This window comes from Panthera uncia, assembly GCF_023721935.1.
Source record: "Panthera uncia isolate 11264 chromosome B2 unlocalized genomic scaffold, Puncia_PCG_1.0 HiC_scaffold_24, whole genome shotgun sequence".
NCBI classification, from domain to species: Eukaryota; Metazoa; Chordata; class Mammalia; order Carnivora; family Felidae; genus Panthera; species Panthera uncia.
The window spans coordinates 78094700-78122340 of NW_026057580.1; the positions used below are offsets into that span (position 1 = coordinate 78094700).

Genomic DNA, 27641 nt, shown 5'->3' on the forward strand with positions numbered 1-27641 from the left:
ACCCTTTGCACAAGTCTGAGATTTCTGGATTAGAAAGTATAATAAAACATAATTCCCCAGGTTTAATCCTTTAACTTCTACTTGAATGAGAATTTTTGAATCATAGAACTATTTTTGACTTGGGGTGTCTTCCAAGGGAAGGGAAAATTAAATCACTTTATTAACCAAAGTTTCATTATTGGTTGATACATGAATAACTAGAAAATAGTCTGTATGTATTTATATACATTGGAAACAACAGACCATAACAGGGCTTAATAGAGTAACAGGGTATGTAAATGCATATTTAAATAAACCACACTGGAATTTATCACACAAGAAAAATAACTGCTCACCAAAAGAGATCAGTGAACTTGAGATTTACTTGCTGAAAACAAAAAATAAAGTGAAGCCACAATATCAGAAAGATATTTCTCCTAATCCCTCAGATGACTGCTAACAGCAGAGCAAGAAGTAAGGTTAGTTCCGGGACAAGTGCTAAAATTAATTCTTTGCCAACATGTTATTCGTTTGGATTTAAACCAATTCAATTAAAATTTTAGTAATTTAAACAGGACTTGAGTAGTAACCTTTCTCCCCTCATTTAAAAATTCTTTAAACTGACAGCATTATCAAGCAGTAGAGAACTCAACAGAGATGAAACTGCAATAATCACCACCATCAATCAAAGAATTCGGTAATGTTTGTTATTAAATGTGAACAAAACTAAGTTCATCTTTCCCTTTATATTTTTTATTTGTTTATTCTGTCAACAGATATTTACTGGGCACCTACTATGTGCCAGGTACTGTTCAAGGCATTGAAAATACATTCATAAACAAGATGGACAAAATCGCTGTCCTTGTGGAATATGCACATTATACTGAGAAAGACTGACAAAAATATATATAAAATAATTTCAGCTATAAGAGATACCAAAGTGAGATAAGAGGTTATAGATTTACAGGTTAGAGGATATTCAAATATAAGCCCTTGGGAAAACTTCAGACTCTGAGATTCCTATGAATTGACCATGGCAGTGACAAAAGTGTCCCTTACTAAATAGGAACCCACATTTTTGTCCTCAGCATAATTCCCATTTGCTTAGCCATTCCTGTCCTCCAAATTACCTGTTGCAGGTAACTTTTTTTCTTTTTCTACCTAAGTTTTCATTTTACATGTACAACCACTGTCTTGGTATATTTTTTCATTAAAAACGTTCCTAAGATCATAATTCTAGTGATACATATAGAAAGTCTGTGACCTTCTGAATTCAGTATCTCTATGAAATAGAAATGCCTGATAGTTTGGCAACTTTGAATAACTGATGGCATTTATTTACAGAAAATCATTATTAAATGGAAAATAGCTCTGACAAGATCTAGTGGTAAAGAAAAATGACAAAGAATATTAAAGAATTAATTAACATAAATATTATTTGTTGATCCAGAGAAAACCTAGCAAAGGACTAATGCAGGTCTGGGTGTGTGCATGTGTATGTGTGCTTTGTGGGAAGGTGAAGGTAGCATGGGGAGGGAAACATACTTCAAATTCAAGGAAAGATTTTAACTTAAAATGAATACAGTTGGATTCCCATGAAGAACTGCACACAGGGATGTATTTATTGAACATGTGTTTCCTAAAGTCCAGAGCTTCAAAAGTCCTATTACTGTGAGAAACAAACTGAGCAACTATATTGTGTTTAAAACATTAACTTATGTAAGGTAGTGACTGTTTAAAAAGAATGTTATGATGGAATAATCTTTCATGGAAACATTTTATAAAAATAGGTGAAAGTTTAAAAAATATAGAATATGAAGGTATAGGAAATTACATGAAATGCTTTTAAAATGTTTCAAACCTCTGTATTGACATAGTAGCTTGAACTTTTAGTGACCAAATAAGGTAGAAGGAATATAACAAAAAACAGTGTGTGGAGTAGCACGATGGCTAAAGGCCAAGTTTTGAATCCCAGTAGCTTAGCTACTTCACATCCCAGTCCCACTGCTTCTTACCGTGTAATCTTGGGCAGCTTACTTAAGTTGGTCCCTCAGTTTCCTCAACTCTAAAATGAGAATAATAGTACCTACTCTAAAGGTTGTTTTATTTTAAGTTTATTCAATTATTTTGAGAGAGAGAGAGAGTGAGTGGGTGAGGGGCATAGAGAGAGGGAAAGAGAGAATCCCAAGTGGGCTCCACACGTGGGGCTTGAACTCACAGACTGTGAGATCATGACCTGAACTGAAACCAAGAGTCAGATGCTTAACCAACTGAGCTACCCAGCTGCCCTGCTTAAGGTTGTTTTTAGATGACTGTCTAGAAAAATATCTGATATTAAGAATCAAATTAAAGTTAGCTGTGAACTCAACCACCATGTTCCCCCTGAAGTTACTTACTTTTAGGAAAACCTGCAGATCTTGAGTCTGAGTGTGCTGCAGAATGTCTTGTTGTAAGTGTTTGAATATAGCTATACAGATATACACTTGGTAATCAGGACCAAGGAAAACACAAGTAGCGATATAATGGCAGATTTCTATCCAATCTAAATAATTCCAAAAACACTGAGTTATCCACTGTAGGCATATCTAGAAAAAAAGAAGTCAGTTCATTAGAAAGCTTATAAAACCATACTTTTTTAAAAAAAAAAGCAATAACCACTAATTCATGCAAAAGCAATGAAGCGCTTGGCATCCGATCAAAATAGAAAGATATCCTGCACACAGGGATGCTTCATCTATTTGCTTAACGTGTGAGAAAACATTCATGGCCTAGGGACCCAGGACTTAGAGGTCACTGATGGTGTTCACACTGCTCACATACCTATTGCTAAATGCCTTCTTTATTCAATATAGTCCTCTTAACCACAACATCAGTCTGCTCTCTACAGATAACAAATGCTAAGAGACCATTTTAATTCAGAGATGGGAGTTTTTTTTCTACCCTACCTAATAATCACAGATGTATAATTATGCAGATGACAGATTGCTAAATGTTACATTAATGCGAATGGACTCTTGCTGAATCAGAAAATAATTTAAATCAAACAGGATTATATAACATCAAAACTGGGAGCTAATGTGGAAAATAACTTAGAAGTGAGACTTTTACAAAAATCATTTATCTTACTTCTTGAATAACATTCAGATAATTTGGATTACAAAATGTATACATGCCCATTGTGGAAAAAAATACAAAATACCCCTTTAAAATAGAAAAGTTTAAAAAAACACACAATAACAATGGGTGGAATTGTGTCTTTCCCCTAAAAGCATGTCCAAATCCTTGGATTTGGAAACATTATTTGGAAACAGATTTTTACAGAGGTAACTGCGATAAAATGAGGTCACTAGGGTGAGCCCTATTCCAGTATGACTGGTATCAGTTAGAAAGGGAAAATTTGAACACAGAAATAGACATAGAGGGAAGATGAAAAGGCACACATGGGGAATGTCCTACGAAGACAAGAGGACTGGAGTGATGCATTTACAAGCCAAAAACCATCTGAGGTTACCAGAAATTAGGAGAGAGGCATCAAACAGTTCTTTCCCTAGGGCCTTCAGAGGGTACACAGTCTTGCTAACAATTTTTTTCTTTCAAGTTTATTTACCTTGAGAGAGAGAAAAAGAGAGAGGAACAGAGAGAATCCCAAACAAACCCCATGCTGTCAGCATAGAGCCTGACATGGGACTTGATTTTGGGAACCTTGAGATCATGACCTGAGCCCAAATCAGGAGAGTCAGACTAATTCCCCAACTGAGCCACCCAGGTGCCCTGTTAACACTTTTATTCTGGACGGCTGGCCTCCAAAACTGTGAGTCAATAAATTTCTGTTGTTTTAAGCCACCAGTTCATGCTATTTTAATACTATAGTCCTAGGAAACTAAGATACTTTCCAATATTTTAATTTTCATTTATGGTCTACAAATTACCATTGAGGGAAAATTTCCTTTATTGAACCTACTTTTCTTTTTGGAGGTGGGGAGCAGGGAATGGCAACAAATATAATGGCTTCTCTCAATTTATCATAGATGTAAAAAACAAAGATAAACAAATTTTCCTTTGTTCTACTGTTTTGTCCTTTTAAAAATATATTCTTGAATAGTTTCTAAAACTTATTTTTAGATCTGATACAGTTTCGAGGAGTGGTTGATTCTACCTTAAGTGCCTTTAACATGGTGTATTAGTCTGCTCAGGCTGCCATAATAGAAAGTGTCACAGACCAGGTGACTTAAATAAAAGAAATGTCTCTTCTCACAGTTCTGAAGTCTAGGATCAAAGGGTTGGCAGGGCTACATCTCTCTCCTTGGGTTGGAGATGGCGGTCTTCTATGTTTTCATATGGTCTTCCCTCTGGGTATCTGTGTCCAAATTTCCTCATCAAAGGACAGTGGACAAATTGGATTGTGGCCTACCCTAATGTACCTAATTTTCATGTAATTACCCCTTTAAAAATCCTATCTCCAAATACAGTCATTCTGAGGGTAGTGGTGGCAAAGATTTCAACTTACGAATTTCAGGGTTGGGTAATACCATACCAGATGGTATTACTGAATTTTTGTTTTCCATATGCCTATTTCCTTATGTCAACCATTGACATCTTAATTTCAGATATTATGGGCATATCTTTTCATTTCATTTTCCACTCATATTTCCTATTATTGATAATACTGACTATAGATCCCCAAGCATTTTTTCTTTTTTTTTAATGTTTATTCATTTTTGAGAGAGGGAGAGAGAGAAAGGGAGAGAGAGACAGAGAGAGCAAGCGAGCGCACGAGCAGTGGAGGGGCAGAGAGAGAAGGAGACACAGAATCCGAAGCAGGTTCCAGGCTCTGAGCTGTCAGCATAGAGCCCGACGTGGGGTTTGAACTCACAAACCATGAGACATGACCTGAGCTGAAGTCGGACACCCAACCAACTGAGCCACCCAGGGGCCCCTAGATCCCCAAGTATTTTTTTCTGTTTTTTAATTGTAATTCTATTTGCAGGTATAAGATTTTGCTTTATAAATATTATGTGCTTCTTCTATTATGCTCCAAAATCTATTCACAGAGCCTATGAGTAACTCAATATTGAATTTTGTGTATGAATATTCGATATTTATGAACTGGGAGAATGTATTTAATTTCCTTTTGTCTCAACTTTCGTCTTATCACTGATAGGATTTTCCCCTCAGATCTTGACCTGGAGGGTAGCTTGGCATGCAGAGTTCATTACCAAACTTCCATTACCCACATAGTATGGCTCTACTGAACTGGGGAGAAAATATCTCCTACTCTTACTTAACTAGACAGGTTGAAGCAGTCAGTGGTTCTTTGACTAGAAGTAATACTTTTAATTCCCTTAGTGTCCTGCTGCCAGGGTTCTGTCTCTGTTCTATGCTATAGTTATTAATGCCAAGAAACTTCTGGCTATGCTGTGTTAATAAAAATGAATCTCCAGATGAGTTAAGGAGAAACAAAGAGTCGAAACTAGTACAAATGAACCCTGCAGCCAGGGGTATTTGTCCGTCCTCTTTCTCAGTAGCCTTAGTGTTCTACTGGATGGACCGTGTGACACTACTGATCCTCAGCTCATTTTGATCTTAAAACCTCACAACTCTATATGGTTCAAATATATCTGAAGCTAAAATATATATAGGGAGATACTCTTCCTTATTAGTTAAAAGAAAGTCACCCCAGAATCTGCAATCAGTTATCATACATAGTTATTAATGCAGTTCAATTTTCTGGTATTTACATACATTCAACTATTGTTTTCCATACATTGTCTACTTTTCTTCCATTAAACAGAGATAATGCCTATCTTTTTCTACACATGGGAAATTTAGAAGAGGGAAAAAGATTATAACTGAAAACACTTTGAAAGTATACAAAGTGCTATTTAAATGTGATTCTATAACAAAGGTACAGATGTTTGTTATTCATTTAATATTTATCAAGTACCTAATATACAAATAAGCATTATAATTTTTAACCGAAAAAGGGACATTTACTCCCTGTTCTCATGGAGCTTACACTCAAAGGGGAGATGTACTTTTTCAATATATGTCCCTCTTCATTTGGCAGAAATTATATTTGCTATTCTGTGTACAAGATGATTCAGAATTATTAAACTGTAATACAATGCTAAAATAGTATTCCTCTAGAAGAGTGAGCAATGAGTCACAGTATTCAGTCCTTAAGTTAATAACTTCTCTATCTTTATAGGATGAAAAGGTTTGCAAATCAGCTGATGAACTAGAATTCTAAAAGGATAAAGGAAAGAGTGTGTCCAAGCAGAATGATAAATTCCTAAGACATTTTTAGTGTGGAATTTTCCAAATATACATAAAATAAAAAAAGCTATACATGAACCAGAACCATCACAGCTTCAAAATTTTTAGTGATTGGATAAGTCTCTTTAGTCCATCTCCCCCTACATGTAGGTTCCCCTTCTTTAAACTTTCTAAGAGAAAACACATAAGTTGCTATATATTATATCTGTGTTTGCTTTAAAACACACAGAAAATCTTAGTTACCAATGCCACCCATTTTTGTTTTTATCACACAAGACAAAAATAATCATAGAATACCAGCACTACCATGAGCAATATGATTACTTCAAACGGTATTACTACTGTTCTTTGCCTTTAGACAACATATCACTTGACACATACAGTCAAATTATTGTATTTAAAGTGATTCTCATGAGTTTATACCATCACATGGGTTCTGGTGGGTTCATTTTATTCAGTTTGACTTTATATTCTCAGGGACAGAATATGTTTATTTTGTTGGTTATATACATTTATATCGTATAAAATATTTAAGTGATTCTAAGGCAAAAATACAAAAGGTTTATTCATTTCTTGATCTCATTCCTTCTCTATCCCTATAAGCAATCATTAAAAAAAGGTACATTCTTTCATGTTTTGTTTTGTTTTTTTAATTTTTTTTTTAACGTTTATTTATTTTTGGGACAGAGAGAGACAGAGCATGAACTGGGGAGGGGCAGAGAGAGAGGGAGACACAGAATCAGAAGCAGGCTCCAGGCTCTGAGCCATCAGCCCAGAGCCTGATGCGGGGCTCGAACTCACGGACCGCGAGATCGTGACCTGAGCTGAAGTCGGACGCTTAACCGACTGAGCCACCCAGGCGCCCCTCTTTCATGTTTAATATAAGCACATGCATTTGTATCCCACTCTTTCTTACATAAATGGTAACATACTAAACACTTTCTCTTCACCTTCTTATCACTTAACCAAAGGATCCTGTATATCATTCCACCACAATATACAGAAGGATTTCTCATTTTTACAGGCATGGTATTCCACCATGGATAAGCCATAATTTTTCAACCAAGCCTCTATATCTGCATTGTTTCTAGTCTTCTGATACTATAACAGTGCTGTAACAAACACCTGTACGTATCTTCAAATTTTTGTCAGAATATCTCTGGGATAGATTTCTATAAATGAGATTGTTGGGTTAAAGGGAAAATACATACATATGTGATTTTGCTAGATACTGCCAAATTCCCTCTTATAAGTACAAACATATACTGTATTTTCAAATCTAAGCAACTGAGTTCTTAAATTCACCGAAAAATATTAGTAGTTCATGAAATAGTGTACAAAGAAAAGGAAACAAACTAATTAGGTTTGTTTTTTATTATAGACCAATGTTCCTTTAACCTAATTATACTTTAAAACATTTAAATGTGTTTTAGGCTTCGAGGAAAGTACAATACACATCAAAATGTATCACAGCCTTCCTAGGAAATTTTGCTCTTCAATCATACTTAAGCTGCTAAAGGACATTAGATAAACATAATTATTTTATCCGAGGTATATAATTCTCACTTGTATCTAGATTTGAAAAACAATCTTCAAAACATTCCATAAGAATTAAAAAAAAAAAAAGTTTGGCTAGAGCAATTATTTGTGGATACCTGATTAAGCCAGAATAGGTATGAACTGAATGACCAAGTTTTAGGATTCAAAGACAATATTTTTAACAACTCTTCTGGACTCATTTTATTTGCCCACACCATAGAAAGAATATTAGCAAAATAAGAAAGAAAACTAATTTCAAAATCAAAAGATGTGGTTCCAAGTGAAGTCTTTGCTATCATGGTAACCTCACTAAATCAATTCACTGACTTCATTGATCCTTAATTTCTCCATCACATGAAGCAGTCAAAATTTTAAATGAGATGAGATCTGGAAATATACCTTTTACACTGCAAAGAGTTGTTATACACATACTATTTTTGTTGTACTTGTAAGCGAGATACTGTGTCAGACACTCAAAGAACTGGAAGGTAAGTCAGGTACACATGCCTTTAAGGAACTTCAACTATTAAAGAGGTAAAGGACATAAAGAACTATTCCACAAGGCAAGACATAGATTTCTATTAGAAGCATAGAAATAGCACACAAATTCATATCTACTGATAGTTCAGCAAAAAAAGTTTCCATTTGGACAGACATAAAGGATAAGTCCTTGACATATTAAGATGTGGCACAGGGAGAAAGAAGGTACTATTTCATGTGGCAACCTTGGCAACATGAGGAGAGAGAAAGTCTGGGGATATATATATTTATGAATAGGACTATTAACGAGAAACATTCTGATTTGCATTTGTGTAATTTTCATTTTCAAAAAACACTATGTCACAAAGTATGAAATGTTAGAATAGTTTTCTTTAATCCAGTCTTCATGATGAGAGGAGAAGAAAAAAACAGTAAATGAGAACAACCAAATGTTTTTCTAGAGTATATTCAGAGGATTATCCATGTTAGCCTACTTGCTGACACAGTACAATATAATAATGATATGCAGAATAAGGACCCCACGAAATTATAAGAGATAAATCACTAAAGATATGTGGTACTTCTTAAGCTAGGAAAGTTAAATAAGGTCCAATAATGAAAAGTGTTTTACCAAAGGATAAAATTGTTCAAAACGCTAATCAAAACGTGATTTTCTGTTCATTTAAAAAGGAAGACTATATATTTGAATTTCTATTTTCCAATCTCAGTTACTCTTAAACTCTAATCAACATATATTTCTAACTACTTTATTTTTTTTGTATTCTAGTCGAACGTGTATTTTTACTCTAGAGATACGTGTATTTTATTTAGCAACCTGCTCACAAATCCTTCATTAATCAACCAATCCCTTAGTGTCTGTAAATACACAACTTCAAAAAGCACTGCTCCTAATTATATCAAAATGAATAAGCTTTGCAATACAAAATCTATATCCAAACGATTACTTAAGCACCTATACCTATTCATTACTTAAAAGTTGTTTCATATTTTATAATTAGCAATAAAATGGCAAATTATATCAACAAAGCAATGATATATACTTAAGGCACAAAATGATTTGCTCACATAGGGAGTCATTAAAAAGGAATTTTACATTAGATAACTTAAGAAACATAACATTACTGCTTAGAAATTTTTATTAGATAAATCTGCTATATTTATGCAATTTTAAATCGATAAAGAAACACCAAAATGATAAAAAGGTATCAAATTGATACGGTGAGGCCTAAGGTATTGCACGTTTTTCCCACTGTTTGTGGCAATACATTTTAAAATTAGAGGATATATGTTAGGAACTAATAAATGAATGGAGGTATTAGACAATATACAGTATATTAATCAAGACTAGAATGGCAAAAGAATTCTCAGGAACATTTTGTTCGCTAGCTTGGATTTTTAGGAGAATAGAAAGAATAGATTACTGAGCTTATAGTAAATATTTAAGTATCTACTTCCAACCAGAATTAAACATTTTAGGATTTAAATTTCTGAAAAGTGTTTTATGTACATGCTGGGTAAGAGCACCATGGCCAAGAAAGAATATTCCTTTCCACTACATGTAATTCCTCATTATATTTAGACCTATTAACTTCAGAAAATTTAAAACTCAAGAGGCATAGTAACCACATACAAGTAAATGTAATTACATGACATAAAGGCTCTTCAAAATAAGTATAAAGGCATATTGCCGAGAACTATACTGTCTAATTAGGAAGAAAAGATTGCCAAGACAAATCCAAGGGGAATTCAAGAATGGTCTACTATTAAGAAATCTACCAATAGGTCACATAAACCCCAAGATCAAGATAATCTTAACCCTAAAGGAACCCTAAAGGAACATTTTTATTTGAATAAAAGAAATAAAATTCAATATTTTACATAAAGTAGAAGGATTCTTCCATAGTATGACAGGAAATAATTCTCTTAATGGTGAAATACTGGAGGTTTTCCTAATAATTGTTAAAGTCTTGGGGCGCCTGGGTGGCTCAGTCGGTTAAGCGGCCGACTTCGGCTCAGGTCATGATCTCACGGTCCGTGAGTTCGAGCCCCGCGTCGGGCTCTGTGCTGACAGCTCAGAGCCTGAAGCCTATTTCAGATTCTGTGTCTCCCTCTCTCTGACCCTCCCCCGTTCACGCTCTGTCTCTCTCTGTCTCAAAAATAAACATTAAAAACAATTAAAAAAAAAAAATTGTTAAAGTCTAAAACAAGGAAGCAACTATATAGAATTTTCTGGGACAATTATAGAATTTAATTTAAAATGAAGCAGAAATAAAAAATTAACACAAATCTAGAAAAAAATGTACAACCTAACAATTATAGAAAATTTAATGTCTTTACTAATTATTAACAGTAATCACAAAATAAAATTAAAAAAAGATTGCAAGCTACTCTAATTAGAAATATCTGTAATATGAAATATACTATACCTATATGGAAAAAATATATGCAGCTTCAGTAAAATATAATACAAAGAAAATAAATGGAAAAATTTACTATGTTTCTAGATAGGAAGTATGAGTAAGTAAGTATGAGTAAGTAGTATGAGTACATACTCATAATAGTATGAGTAAGTAAGGACATAAACTAGAAATTACTTTGAGAAAAGTGAACATAATAGCCATCTAAATTTTATCCGATCCAAAAGCTCAATTCAAACTAGGAAAAGTCACTTTAGAGGGCACATAAAGGAATAAACAGAAATAGTTAAATTAGCTTTTTTAGGGGGGAGTTAGGGAGTATATTATAGGTTTATTCTTACCAAATATTAAGACACAATATAAGGTAGGAGTAAGTAAAATGTAATAAATAAGATAATAGTAAATAAATAAAAACACTAATAGTAAATAAGTAATAAATTACAATAGTAAATAAAATACATAACATGAATTGAAGAGATGTGGATAGTGGAGTTACTTTTTAAGAATATACAAATCAATAAGAAACATGCTAAGACAGGTGGGCAATTAAGAAGATTCAACTATTAACAAAGCTATGGAATTATAGTCAATCTTGCTAATGTTCAAAAAACCCACAAAATTTTAAAAAGAGAATGTCACCTATTAAATTCTCTATTAGTTTTGAAAAGGCCAAATACCCAGACCTGAAGAACAGATACTTTCTTCATTTGTGTTAGAAGAGTAAAATCAAAGCAAATTGATAACATGTGTCAAGAGTCTTAAATATGTTCACATCTTATAGTTAAGTATTTCTACCTTCTGGAACTCTCACCTAAAGATGTAATTCTAAAAGTGAAAAAGGTTTAAGCTCTAAAATGTTAAGTTTTAGCCTGATTAGAACAGTAAAGAAACAATCCACCCCTCCACCAAGGAGGGACTGCCTATGCACAGGAGGGAGATATCTGTGACTACTGTGTGTGACCACAAGACAATTCTAGGCCCTAGAAAAATCATTAAATCTTCCCAGCTCCCAAAAGCAGAAACAGAAAGCTGTGCTTTTTGTTAAGATCCAGTATCTCTTGCAAATGACATATCAGATAAAGGGTTGTCATCCAAAATTTATAAAGAACTTGTCAAACTCAGCACCTAAGAAACAAATGAGCAGGAGTGAAGAAATGGGCAAAAGACATGAACAGACACTTTTCCTAAAGAAGACATCCAGATGGCTAACAGACACATGAATAGATGCTCAACATCACTCATCATCAGGGAAATACAAATCAAAACCACAATGAGGTATCACCTCACACCTGTCAGAATGACTAAAATGAACAACTCATGAAACAAGATGCTGGCAAGGATGTGGAGAAAGGGGAACACTTTTGCACTGCTGGTGTGAATGCAAACTGATGCAGCCACTCTGGAAAACAGTATGGAGGTTCCTCAAAAAATTAAAAAATTGAACTACCCTATAACCCAGCAATTGCACTACTAAGAATTTATCCAAATGATATAAAAATACCGATTCAAAAAGGCACATGCATCCCACTGTTTATAGCAACACTATCAACAATAGCCAAATTATGGAAAGGCCCCAAATAGCAACTGATTGATGAATGAATAAAGAAGATGTGGTATATATATGCAATGGAATATTACCCAGCAATTAAAAAGAATGAAATCTTGCCATTTGCAACAAAATGGATGGAACTAGAATGTATTATGCTAAGTGAAATAAGTCAGAGAAAGATAAATATCATATGATTTCACTCATATGTGGAATTTAAGAAACAAAACAGATGAACACAGGGGAAGGGAAGCAAAAATAAGGTAAAAATAGAGATGGAGACAAAACACATGAGACTCTTAAATACAGAGAAATGAGGGTTGCTGGCGGGGTGCTGGGTGGAGTGATGGGCATTAAGATGGGCACTTGTTGGGATGAGCACTATGTGTTATATGTAAGTGAGGAGTCACTAAATTCTATTCCTGAAACCATTACTACACTATATGTTAACTTTTTTGGATTCAAATAAAATTTTAAAAAAATTTAAAGAAGATACAGTATCTCTAATAGCAGACACCCAGTGTTAAGAATTCTTACCCTTAGTTACCTTACTTAATCCTTAGATTAGCCTTATGAAATAGATATTATCTACATTTAAAAGCCTACATGTCATAGACTTCCAGAATGCCTATGTCCTTGAATAGCTATTCAAAATCTGAATGCTAGGGATCTACTATAAAGAAATCTATGTATTATAACAGACCTAGGGGGAAAAAGTCAGTGTAGATATTTAAACATAAAGGTATGAATACTTACAAAAGTGATCTTATTAATTTAAATGTATTTCCTATATTTGGTGAGAATTTAATTTTCTTTTAAGACCCTGAGATCTGGGATTTGAAGAAACATTCTTTCCTATAGATTACCTGGGATGGTGCAAAACCAGACATGTGAAAAGCTGAAAACACAAGTGGCACCTCCACCTTCAGGAGCATTTCAATATAATGAGTGCTGCAAAAGTATATCGGATGGATGCCAGATTCTATAGTGTCAGCAGGTAGGTACCTCTGCATAAAAAAGAGACATTGAGAATTAATGAATATGCGACTAATTTAAAATAATATAACCAACTTACTTAAATCTCTTGCTTTGAGTGGCTACTTCAAAATTAATATGGTGGCATAAGTAGTTACTGCAAAGATTATAATTATGCAAGTTAAAAAGTCAGAATGTTAAACACTGTAGAAAGAATAAATCTCAATAACGGCAATGTGATATACTTTCCAAGACAAAGCAATGAAGTTAATACTGTAATTCAATGCCTTGTGGAATGAAGGGGATGAATGTTGCATGAAAGAATAAATGTATGAGTACACGAGTAATAAAGCTTTATATTTTAAGAGTGAACGTATTTCAATATGCTTGCTATCCTTGGCTTTGGCCAATAATTCTATAACATTAAAAAATTTTAGTTTGTCAGCTCTTAGGAATATTGGCATAGCCTCCTTTTTCTAAGATAATGTTATATAACCCAAATCTGAGCTTGAGTTACTAATAACTGAAATTGGGAATTCCGTAAGAAATTTATCTCTAAAACAGAACAAGGCATAATGCATTACCATCAAAGTTTTTGGGCCAACTACCTTATATGTATGTATATAAAAATTTCTATAATAATTACATATTACATAATTTATATAGTTTATATTTTACATTTACTTATATGTCCATTTATAGATGTGTGGATATACACACACACATTTACAAACTTGCATTTTTGACTATTTTTTCATGAAGTTAGTGATTTTTTTAATTTGTCTCTTAAGTAAAATGTATGCCATCATGAATGCTCTATAATATTTCAATGATTGTTATCACAAATTCAGTATCTAACCACAGCATTTTTTAAACAAAGAATAAACTTGGAGATACCATTTTGTGTCAAGAAAAACTGTTAGACTACCAAGTATATGCTATAGACTTATACTAAAAATTTATATTCTAATTAGTTCTGAAGAATACATAATTAAGAAACTTCCTGAAAGGCATTTTTATGTTCTTAGCTTTACTGGGTAACTGTAATAAAAGAAAATCCTTTTAAATGAAAACAAATCAAACTTACGTATAACAATTACACACAAGTTAAGATAAGGGTTTCTTTCAAACTTTATTGCTAAAGTGCTTTTAAGGATTTAGGTTTGAGTTATACTAAAATTTCTGATACCAGTGAGGTGGTTTATCAGTGTCATCAGCATAAATTACAATTTACCATTTCACACTGCATAAATATATATTTATAGGAATACATATGTAGAAATATGAGAGGTTCTTAGAGATACCTCACAGTACACAAGAAAACATTAATTTTATATACTGATTACTGGAGACATAGCATATTAAGTGGACATCTCAGAGTCAACTTCAGATGAATGTCTAGTAAAGAAATTATCTCTTTTGAGTAGTTAAAGATAATATAAACTGAGAATTAGTATCCTTTAACTTACCTTCTTTTATGAAATACATGTGTTTTATTAATGACTATTTGTATAGTAGAATTAATGAATCTAATAAATAGCAAAATATCAACTTACACATATAATTTTCAATGCAAACATAGGTAATCATTTTCTGAATATATGCATAATAGTAGTGTAAGAAATGTATGCATAAAAATCATTCTTATACAGTATCTCTTCTTTTTTTTTTTTTATTTTGTTTATTTTGAGAGAGCGGGGTAGGGGAGAGAGAGAGGGAGTCACAGAATCTCCAGCATCTCTGAGCTGTCAGCACAGAGCCTGAAGTGGGGCTGGAACTCATGAACCATGAGATCATGACTGGAGCCGAGGTCGGATGAAGTCGGACGCTTAACCAACTGAGGCACCTAGGCGCTCCTATAGTATCTTTTCTATGTTGCATTGAAGACAATGTATCTGGAGTTGGTATGTTTTAGAGTCCTGCCTGATTTCAGTTTTATGGAAAGAAATGCTATTAGAGCACAATATCACTGTTATGTTAAAAATAATGTGTTACGAAATACTTTATAGATTCAAAACAAAAATGCAACTTTATAAAATTATGATTAAAAAAAGTTGACTGGTGATATTTAACAGTGTCACAATCTAAACACTAAACTAGAATAATTAAGACTAGGGGAATGCAGGAATCATTTTCAAATATTTGACATGAAAATGTATGATTAGATTCAAATTCCATACTCATTATCAAAAGATTTCTCATTTGTAAATGTAAGAGTGGAATTTTTTTAAAGTTTTTATTTAAATTCTATTTAGCTAACATATAGTGTAATATTGGTTTCAGGAATAGAATTTAGTGATTCATCACTTACATACAACACCCAGTGCTCATCACAAGTGCCCTCCTTAATACCCATCACCCATTTAGCCCCTCCCCCACCCACCTCCCTCCATCAGCCTTCAGTTTGTTCTCTAGACTTAGAAGTCTCTTATAGTTTACTTCCCTCCTTTTTCCCCCTCCCCTATGTTTTTTTCTTAAATTCCACATATGAGTGAAATCATATGGTGATTATTTTTATCTGATTGACTTATTTAGCTTAGCATAATACATTTTGGGTCCATCCACATTATTGCAAATGGCAAGATGTTATTATTTTAGATGGCTGAGTAATATTCCATTATAGATAGATAGATAGATAGATAGACAGACAGACAGACAGATAGAACCACATCTTCCATCATTCAATAGACATTTGGGCTCTTTTCATAATTTGGCTATTGTTGATAATGCTGCCATAAACATTGGGGTGCTTGTGGAATATCTAAGATTTTTAAAACTCAAATTCTGGTTAACAGAAGGAAAATAGTTTCATAGACAAAAACCAGTACATAGTCTTTTGCCATTTGCTTCCACCTACTCATGTAAGCAAACTTCTCATTATGCTGAAAAACTAGAGCTAAACATTCTTATTCAGGAATTTCATATAGCTATTTCAAGCATAAAATTTTTAAATTTCAATATTTATAATGTATTCCTCCTCGATGTTTTGCTTTTATTTTCCTTATCACAAATATATACTGTAAAAACACATAATATGTGCTTTTACTTAACTCCACATACTTTCCAGCTCCCTTAACTTATCCTTGGGTGCCATGTGATTGCAATGTCCACATGCTCTATGTCATAAAAACGGTTTGTGAAGTATTAGCCTATCTTATATAGTAGATAGTTTCCTCAAGTTGGAGATCTTAATGGCAGTAAGTAAAATAAAATACAGAAATATTGGTAAATTTAGGAACACTCTTACCTCTAAACTCCAAGATCTCATGAAGCTAGTAAAATCCTTTAAAATACACTATAATACCCTCAATCAAAACTCATCACAGATTTACAAAATGTATAGTTTTTTCCTCTTGATGGAATACACTGATAATTTTGACTTATTTTCTTACACCATAATTTAACTGATTCTTTCTAACAAAGCAATAGTAAAAAATCCATTCAATAGTTCTTATTACATATATATTTTTTATAATTTACTAAATCATAAGTTTAAAATTTAATCATCCATCTAGTATCACTAATCTTTCATGCAGTTACCATTAGGTAAGACATCAAGTATTTGAGAAAATGTCAAATCTGTAGCTTCAAAGAGAATCAGTCAAAAAGCATTCAGGTAGAAAACAAACATAAAATATTACAGAGCTCTCCACAAACAAGATCCCAACGAATTTAAATGGGATTTGCCTTAAAATTTCACACACTCCTTTCAAAATAGACTAAAAAGTCTTACAGAAATATGTAGTCTTGGCAACCAAAGGAAAGCAGAGGTCAGAAGCCTGGAGAACTGCTGAAGAAATCTGAATGTTTTCTCTTTGTCCCCGCACATTATCATGAACAAAGAAGATACAAACCAGTCATGGCCAGCATAACTCCCCTGCAGGCAGACTAAAAAGCACAATTAAGGAACTTTTACAATATTTTATCTTAAAAGATGAAATATGAGAACTCCATTAATATTCATTTCCAGGATCCCTGTCAGGAAAGAGGTATTGATACTTAGCCCTCATTTTATCTTCAACCAATTTACAAGCTAATGTACTGTTTACTTACATGCTCAGTGGAGGCCAATGGCACTAGCAAATGGAGAAAAAACTATCTGCCCTGTGGCAACATTTGTTCAAATCATTAAATAGTACCCTCTCTTTCTCTGGTTTAGGTTATCTGCTAAATTACTAGCATAATCAAGTATAAAAAACCCACAAATATTTAGAATTCAGTAATGCAAATGGTTTGTACACTTTTTTTTCTCCCTTCAGGTCAAAACTATTTTTGAAAAATAACCAATTCAAGCAAAATGAATGTATGTTCCATTACTATTCTAGATTTAACTAAGTCTGGAATATGCTTTTCTAGATACACTAAACCTATTTTTAAAACTTTCTTGTATGTATCTGAAAATACAGCCTAATAACTTTACTCAGTTTAAGATTCAATGAAGACGACTGAATTTAGTAGTTAATACCCAATTTAATAAAATACATATTTAAAATACAGAATAGTATAAAGGTACATGATAACAAATCAGTGATATAGGTTAAAGTATTATTTTACTATAAATGTGTTAAGGTCCCCCATCAAAGAATTATGAAAAATACATAAAGAAAGTTCAACTACTGTGAATCCACTCAAAAAAGGATATGAAGAGAAGATTTTATGGGTACTTGCTGCTGTTTCAGGAATCTCTCACAGTGCTTTAAAACCAACGTAAGATCATTTTCTGCACTGTCTTTCAACAGGTTGAGGAACTTGCCATACCTATATTAAAAACCCACAAAACATAAAAACTGAAAAATGTCAGGTCTGCATTGTAAATTCACTTTTTAAAATCTATCAAGAGCAGTCCTCTTCTTGATAGCATAAGTATGCTATACAGAACTTAGTAAAGCTTAACACTCAGTGTATGTTCCTGATAATTATTTTTGGATTAGATAATGATATTTGAATTAGATTATTGTATCTGGTAAGTGCTGACATTTTAAAGGAAAATAAAACAGTAGTGAGAGAACAGACTGTAGATACATAGATGAAAAGAATGCAAGCATTTTTTTCCTGAACTTAATATAGAACATGTAATGTTGACAGCTTAGACTGACAGAATGTTAACACTGGAAGCAATTTTAGATTTCGTCTAGTCCAGTGGTTCTGAGGGGAGGGTACTTTCTGTCCTGGGGCCACTTTGGAAATTCACGGGGGTGTTTCTGATTGCATAGTGAATGGGGGCACTACTGGTACTTGGTGAGTGGTGGCCAGGAGGTTAGACATGGGGCAGTCCTGCACAACAACTTGGAAATGGCCTGGCTGTTACTTGCATGGATGAAGAAGCTATTTGTAATTATCTGAAACCAATTCTGTATTATATAAAATCATAAGATGTTTTTTTCTGTATTTTTTATTATAAACCGAATGCAACCATGTGCACATCAGAGAAAGGAAGTACTTTCATTTCAAGCCTAAAACTTGTTCACCATTCTGGAAAGTTACTTTGCCAGTGGCAAAACTCTACTAGAGGTATTTGAAGCACCAAAATACTGTCAGTCTCTATTTACAGCTGCCAAAGTTACAATGACTATTTGGTTGACAGCTATGTCATATACTGCAGGTGTGTATAAACATTTCATTACAAAGTATTTTCCATTCACTTCTTACCAATAAGACATTGTACTGAATTTTAAAAAAAATATATGACTAGCCTGCTTATATTATCTATAGATTCCATTTCAGAATAGAAACTGGACATTACAAAATAAAAAGCAGATAGAGAGTCACAAAACAATGAATTATATGCTTTATGTGATACAGATGGATGAGCTAAAATTACTTTAATACATTTCATTATTTCATTATAGTGTTACGTATTTATGAAAACCTTCTTTTTAAAAGCTTCCACATGCATCCTTTTTATACTTGATTCTAAAGATTACCCACTGAAGTAGGAGGGAACTGTCAAGATCTCCATTTAATAAGCAAGAGAGAAGACTTAGTCCTTAATTTCCAGTCTGCCATTTAGTTTGTTTTGAAAATTACAATTTGAGTACTAAAAATTCAAACTACTATAATTGGCTTATTCATTTTTAACTTCTGTGTCTATCCGTAAGGTACTTTTGTACTCATCACCATAGTTTAACAATTAAAATCTACCATATTTTAGGGGCACCTGGGTGGCTCAGTCGGTTAAGTGTCTGACTCTTAGTTTTGGCTCAGGTCATGGTCTCACTGTTTTCGTGAGTTCAAGCCCCACGTTGGGCTCTGCACTGGCAGCACAAAGTCTGCTTGGGATTTTGTCTCTTCCTTTCTCTGCCCCTCCCCCACTCACACTGTTTCTCTCTCTCTCGCTCACTCTCAAATAAACTTAAAAAAAAAAAATTACCATATTTTAGAAAATGGCATGATTGCGCTACCAAAGTGCTGATTTTTACAATACCTTTTTTTTTTTTTTTTTTTTTTTTTTTGGTAAAAGCCAGGAGTCATAGAGGCTTAAATATACTGTAATTAGCCTCTGAAGTGATAATGAACCATAAATGATGTACTGGCAGAGGTAATTTAATCATATGCCAATATCCTCAAAACAAAGTTATTATTTTCTGAATGATAGACTCTGCATTTAAAGTACACAACATAGTTGGTTGTTAAATACTATTAAGCACATATCAGGTTGATAAAACAAATTCTAGAAATGAGCAAGGGAGATATTTCCCTGTAATATACCTGACAGTCATTTTAATGCCAAGCTGCTGCACAGATGAAAGACTTTCGTTCTTCACATTTGCATCAGTAGCTAAACACAAAAGAAAACTGGGTTATAAAAATGTATAAAAGTCTGCATAATAATCACAGTTTAATTGCAAATTGATGAAAGTAATATTTTTACATATTTTAATGTGAATTTTGAAAACACTGATGAATTTGTTCTCTTAAGAGCTGTCAGTTATATTTTCAAAGAAATTAATAAGAAACTTTACAAATAACTTTTCTCCTATAAAAATCATTTAAAAGCATATTAAATACAAACAACTAATTGTAGTTTTAAAGCAACCTATTTTTACTCGAATCTCAGAACACAAAAGGTGTTAACCCAAAAATGATCTAGGATATAGTACTATAATCAAGCACTGCATATATAAGATTTTGAATTACAAATATGTATAAGTATGGCTGTTTACCTCTTAAAGATTTAAGTCAAGAAGGAATAATCAGTTACTACTTATAATGTATAACAATATATGAGGGTGGAGTGAACAAGGTTCTTCCAGCAGGTGCATTTTCTTTGTGATGGAGGAGTTGTGATCTACCAAAAGTGAAGGGGCTGTCTGGACTACGGGAGAGACTGAAAATTTGGATTAGTTCTGGAGAACACTGAATTACCAAGCTAACAGTGAATGCTCAAAAGCATCACTAGGTAGCACTAAGGGGTCTAGTTGAAACTTTCGGTTTTGGGCTGAAGAAACTGTAGCATGCATACAGACAGACACACAATATTAAGGGAACTGTCCAAAATCACATAGTTATCAAGTGGTAAAGAGAACTAAAATCTGGGTTTCTCATACTCATATCGGTGATTTTTTTTTTTCCTCCCATTACACACTGGTGCATCTCATCGTATCAATATAATCTACTTAACTTGTAGACTCATTCACTCCTTTTAATACACCCTTTTGGATAAAGTAACTTGCATTACCATGCTAGAAGCTGTGGGGGCTACAAGATAAATCATACATCATGCCCTAAAAGAACTTCCCACGTAGTGTCAGAGATAAAATTCATATATAGATAACTCTGATAAAAATGTTTTAAAGTACTAAGTGGAACAAGAATGGTACAGATAGAGAGTTATGTGAATTCAGAGAGAGAGATTAGGAAGAAGCGGCATTTAAACTGAACCTTAAAATATGGTTAGGCTTGAGATCTACAGACGTAAGGAGGAGAAACAAATTAAACATCACTGTTATCAAACATCTACTCATTGGACCAGCAATAATTCATCTTTTAACACTCTTAGAGGTAAGGTACATCTAGAAGCATCTCCTAGTTTGCCTAGGACTAGAGTGGTTTTAGCACTGAAAGTCTCATGCCCTCATAGTCCTAGCCAAACCAGAGTGGTTTATCACTTATGTAGAGTGGCAATTTTCTTTAAAAAAAAAAAAAAAAAAATACTAATGTGCTCTGTTAATTTCTTGACAAGCTACACCTGAGTTTTTCTTATTTAGATCAGAACACAATCTTAGCAGTATTGTTATATTTTGCCTATAATGATAGCAGTTAAGCTACTTTTTATGTATCTTAGAATTCCTCCCTATTTATAACTCTAACTTTACTAATAGATGTGCATTCTAGATGTACAGATTGTTAAGGACAGCTCTGCCCCATTTGTATAAGCCAGTAATTCTGCCTCCTTCTCTTAGACAGAAAAAAAAAAATGAGTTTTCATTACTTGACGCCAAAAACATATATGTCACAAAGTATTCTCACTCTCACAAAATGGTCAATTTTTAAAACTATTAATCATCATTCATTATGTTCACCATAATTTTAAGTTCTTAGTATTATCAATGGCATTTAAAAAGAAACCAACCATAATTTAAGCATCATTTTTAATGTCCCCTACAATATAATCAGGTTAAATTCATTTGGACAGTGACCAGGATGTTCTTTCTGTGTCAGTACCTGAATCTAACTCCTGGTGATCCTATATTTTATTAGTAATTGTATTTCAGTTTCCCAAGTTTAAATAACATAAGACTTTAGTGCTGTAGTGTTGGTGACGCTGGCTGACTTTACAAAATTCAAGAAGTTTCAGTAAAATAAATATTTTGGTTTTATATATTTTTAGAACCATGAAATAGACCTACCTCCAATCAACTATCATAATGGGAGATTATAAGATTGATTTTTTTTATTAGTAAGCTATCAAATTTTCTTTAGGTATACCTTATATTCAAAGAAATATAATTAGGTACATAGTTTAATTAGTTTGACAAATGCATACAGGCTGTATAACCGACATCCCTCTAAGATGTAGAAAATTTCCCTCACCTACAAGTTCCTCATGCTCCCTTCCAGCCAATTCCTGCATATCCTTCTTCCCTAAACTAGCTACTATTCTGATCTCTTTCACTGTTGGTGTAGCTGTACCTAGAACATCATATAAATGGATTCACAAGTATATACCCTTTTATGTTTGTTTTTATTTCACTTAACACAGTGTTTTGAGATTCATTCCATACTGTTGCATGTTACCAAGTTTTTTTTTTAATTACAAGCAGTATTCCATTATATAAAATGCTGAAATTTGTTTATTCAATGTATATCCTGAAATTTATTTTTATTTTGGGACACACGTGTTTCTTTTTTCAGATTTTAATTTTCATGAATAAAGAGCTCTGAACATTCTTGGACAAATATGAAAGGTGAGCTATCACCTCAGGCCTATCAGAATAGCTAAAAGACAAGAAAGAAGTGTCAGCAAAAATGTGGACAAAAGGAACCTTTGTACACTATTGGTGGGAATATAAATTGGTAGCTATGGCAGAAAACAGTAGAGAGGACTCCCCCCCAAAATTAAAAATAGACATATCATATGATCCAATAATTCCACTATTGGGTATTTACCCAAAGAAAATTAAAACATTAATTCAAAAAGATACCTGTACCTCTGTTTATTGCAGCATTATTTACAGTAGCCAAAATATGGAAGCAACCTAAGTGTCCATCAACAGATGTATGAGTAAGGAAGATGTGGTGTATATCTGTACATACGTACATACATATGCACGTACACACACACGCACACACACACACACACACACACACAGGAAGATTACACAGCCATAAAAAAGGATGAGATCATGCCACAGGTGACAACATGGATGGACCTAGAGGGTATTATGTGCTAAGTGAAATAAGTCAGACTAAAACAAATACCATATGATTTCACTCATATGTGGAATCAAAAAAAAAAAAAAAAAGAAAAGAAAAAATAACAAACAACAGAATCAGTCTTATAAATACAGAAAACAAACGGTGCTTGCCAGAAGAGAGGGTGTTGAAGTGTTAGGCAAAATGGGTGAAGGGGAGTGGGAGATATAAGCATCCAGTTATGGAATGAATAAATCATGGGGATAAAAGCCACAGTGTGAGAAATACAGGTGATGATACTGTAATTGCAGTGTATGGGGATAGTAGCTACACTTATAATGAACAAAACATAATGTATAAACAATCAAATCACTATGTTGTACACCCAGAATTAATGTAACATTGTGTGCAAACTATACTCAAAAACAAAACAAAATGAAATAGTAAAGTTCTTCAGGCTGAAATGATACTATGAATACACAGATACACACACATACAAGAGTACAAGATAATGTAAATATATGGGTAAATATAAAATAATTTTGCTCATTTCTTAATTCAGTTAAAAATAATTGACTCAAGGGAAAAATAATGTGTAAAAGTAAAATGCATGGAGAAAATAGCACACAGGAATGACAAATGGAAATATGCTTTTTGTAAGGTTCTTATGTGAATAACATAATATTAATTCACGGTACACAAAAATTATCAAAATTATATATAGAAGTTTAAAATATCGATAATCATGTAAATGGACTAAAAACAATCAATGGCAGAAATTCTCAGACTGAATTAAAAACAGAAAGCAAGATACAACTATATGCTATATGTTTTAGGATGCTCTTAAACTGAAAGACATGATAAAGAATGGGAAAACATATGCTACCAATACTAATCGTAAGAAAGCTGAATGTCTACATTATTGCCAAACAAAATACACTCTAGGACAAAGAGTATTAGAGATAAGATAACTTTTTCTTAAAGAATAGCATGATCAATATATCAAGAAGAAAAAGCATTACTAAGTATGTATTTACCAAATTGGAAAGCTTTACAATACATGAAGCAAAAACTAAAGAATTAAAGGGACAAACAGATAAACATAAAATAATAAAGAGACAGCTCAACACTACTGTATCAGTATTTGGTACCAAAAACAGACAAAAATTTGGAAATTATCTAGAAAATCTGAACAGCATGACAGAACTAAATTGTCCTTATCAGTTATTTATAAAACACTACAACCATCAGCTCCAAAATATACATCCTTTTCATTTGTCAATGGAACATTTACTAAGACAGAACATTTATTAGGCCATAAAAAGTTTCAATAAATTAGACATAAATTAAATTATACAGAGAATATTCTCTAAATACAAAAGAACTAAAATAGAAACCAATAACGAAAAGATATCTGGAAAATCTCCCAACACTTGAAAGTTAAGCAAAACACTGGAAATTGAGGTCAAAGAAGAACCAGCAAGCTAAATTAGAAAATATTTTCAATGTAATGATAATTAAGACCTATCTAAACATGCATTGGGAGGCAACTAAAGCACTGCTTAGGGGAAATTTCAGTTCTATCTACTTATATTACAAAAGAATAAAGGTTTAAAGTCAGTGATATAAACTTCTATCACAGAAGCTAGAAAAAGAGGTGGAAATTAAACCCAAAGTCAGTAGAAAGAAGGAATAAAATATAATACAAACCAATAAAAGAGAAAATAAAGAAGTACAGAGTATATCAATAAAACCAAATTTTAGTTCTTTGAAAAGATCAATAATATTGACAAAACTCTACACGGCTTATTAAGAAAAAAAGAGAGAAAACACAAATTATCATTATCAAGAATAAAAGAGAAAATATCACCATAGATCTTACACACCCAAGAAAACAGCAAATCTGTGAAGAGTCTTACATTAATTAATGAAATTGAATCAATATTTAAAAAGCATACCATGAAGCAAACTCAGACCCATATGGTGTCACTTAACTAGTTAATTGTATCAAATAAGTAAATTAGTAAGAATCTTGCATACTTATAAGCACAGCATAACCATGACCCCAAAAGATGCAAAGACATTAAAGAAAACTAATGACTAATATTGCACATGAATATAAATAGAAAAAAATATTTAAAAAATATTAGCCAAATTCAGCAATATATTAAAAGAATAAAGTACCATGATTAAGAAGAGTTCATCTGAAAAATGCAAAGTTAGTTTAACATTCAAAAATCTATCAAATCCATCCTTTCCCCTAAGAATAGGAACAAGCAAATTGTATACTCCTACTTATACACTTAATTAAGTCTTGGCAAAATATACAAAATAATTCAACGAGGTAAAAAGCTTTTCAATTAATTGTGTGGGAACTAGATATCAGGGGGAAAAAGGTGTAAACTCTTACCTCATACCATATAATGAATAACTCAAAACAGATTATAAACCTGCAGTTAAAACTATAAAGTTTTAACCATGAAGTATAGAAGACTATCTTTATGGCCTTAATGTAAACAAAGATTTTCTGAACAGAACCCTGAAAGTACTGCCCACAGAAGAAAAATTGGTAAGTTGGACTTCATCAAAATTTGACTTTATTTTTCAAATTTTTATTTAAATTCCTGTTAGTTAACATATACTGTAATATTGGCTTCAGGAGTAAAACTTAGTGATTCATCACTTACACAGAACACACAGTGCTCAACACAAGTACCCTCCTTAATACCGAATACCCATTTAACTTATTCTCCACCTATCTCCCCTCCATCCACCCTGTTTGTTCTCTATAGTTAAGTCTCTTATGGTTTGCATCTGTTGTTTCCCCCAAGTTATTAATTTTAACCATTCTGACAGATGCAAAGTAGTATCTCATCATGGTTGATACGGATTTCCCTGATGATCAGTGATATTGAGCATCTTTTCATATGTCTGTTAGCTATCTGGATGTTTTCTTTGGAAAAATGTTCATGTCTTCTGCCTATTTCTTAACTGAAATATTTATTTTTGGGGTGCTGAGTTTGATAAATTCTTTATAGATTTTGAATACTAACCCTTTATCACATATCTCATTTGCAAATATCTTCTCCCATTCTGTAGGTTGCCTTTTAGGTTGGTGATTGTTCCTTTGCTGTGCAGAAGCTTTTTATCTTGATGAAGTTCTAATAGTTTGCATTTGCTTTTGTGTCCCTTGCCTCTGGAGACATGTCTAGTAAAAAGCTACTGCCTGTGTTCTCCTCTATGATTTTGATGGTTTCCTATCTCACATTTAGGTCTTTCATCAATTTTGTATTTATTATTGTATATGGTGAAAGAAAGTGGTCCAGTTTCATTCTTCTGCATGTTGCTCTCCAGTTGTCCCAAAACCATTTGTTGAAGTAACTGTCTTTTTCCCATTGGATGTTATATCCCACTTTGTCAAAAATTAGCTGCCCACATAGTTGTGGGTCCATTTCTGGGCTTTCTATTCTGTTACATTGATCTATGTGTCTGTTTTTGTGTGAGTACCATACTATTTTGATGACTACAGCTTTGTAATACAGTTTGAAGTCTGATGCCCCCAGCTTTGCATTTGTTTTTCAAGATTGCTTTGGCTATTCAGGGTCTTTGTGGTTCCATACAAATTTTAGGATTGTTTATTCTAGCTCTGTGAAAAATGCTGGTCTTATTGGTAGGGATTCCATTAAATGTGTGGATTGCTCTGGGCAGTATAGACATTTTAGCAATGTTTGTTCTTCCAATCCATGAGCATGGAATGTTTTTCCATTTCTGTGTCATCTTCAATTTCTTTCATAAGTGTTCTATAGTTTTCAGAGTACAGATCTTTCACTTCTTTGGTTGGGTTTACTCCTAGGTATCTTACGGGTTTTGGTGCAGTTGTACATTGGGTCAATTCCTTGATTTCTCTTTCTGCTTCTTAAAGGTGGACTTTCATTCATCAAAAGACACCATTAAGGAAATAACTAAACAGGCTACACAATGGAAGAAAATACCTGCAGTATAAATTAGATAAAGGATCATATCCATAATCTATAACCACCACCTATAACTCAAACATAAGAAGTCATGAAACCCATATAAAAATGTTGAGGTGGATAGGAAACAAAATACTTGGATAGACATCTCAAAAGAAGAGATGTATCCAACACCATTAATCATCAGGAAAATGTAAATTAAAACCACATGGAGATACTACTGCACACCTACTAAAATAGCTAAAATTAAGACTGAAAATACCGAGTGTTGGTAAGAATAAAGAGCAATTGGAACTGTCATACACTGTTGGTTAGAGTGTAAAATGGTACAACTATTCTGCAAAATGGTTTGGGAATTTTTCATAACATTGAACATACTTCTCTCTATGAATTCCACTTATCTGTACTTATATAAAAGACTGATTTTTATAAACTATTACCAGAACAATTTTTACTTAGACAATAATGCTTAGAATTCTAGTACATATAAAATTGGACTAAACATGAGAAATATTTATCTTCATCTACATATAGATCTGTGTGCTTATAATACTAATGTTTCTCTTTTGAAAAGTATAA

At 32.9% G+C, this 27641-nt stretch overlaps 1 protein-coding gene and 1 long non-coding RNA gene across 3 annotated transcripts in view; one reads left to right on the plus strand and one right to left on the minus strand.

Moving 5' to 3' along the window:
* LOC125938873 (uncharacterized) overlaps positions 1-27641 on the plus strand; it is a 106350-nt gene that overhangs the window by 41020 nt on the left and 37689 nt on the right. Inside the window, exon 3 of the long non-coding RNA XR_007462845.1 lies at positions 13120-13255. This is a non-coding gene — a long non-coding RNA (uncharacterized LOC125938873). The remainder of the gene's footprint in view (positions 1-13119; positions 13256-27641) is intronic.
* The window catches only part of TBC1D32 (TBC1 domain family member 32), a 201284-nt gene that overhangs the window by 10366 nt on the left and 163277 nt on the right, over positions 1-27641 (minus strand). The window contains exons 29-33 of one of the 2 annotated variants that reach the window (XM_049654268.1): positions 19942-20011; positions 17876-17991; positions 16967-17121; positions 13125-13265; positions 2376-2564 (exon numbers count right to left, since the gene is read on the minus strand). In XM_049654268.1, the coding sequence (XP_049510225.1) occupies positions 2376-2564; positions 13125-13265; positions 16967-17121; positions 17876-17991; positions 19942-20011 (671 nt within the window). Of the gene's footprint in view, positions 1-2375; positions 2565-13124; positions 13266-16966; positions 17992-19941; positions 20012-27641 lie in introns of those variants that run through there. The other variant, XM_049654266.1, reaches the window with a different exon arrangement.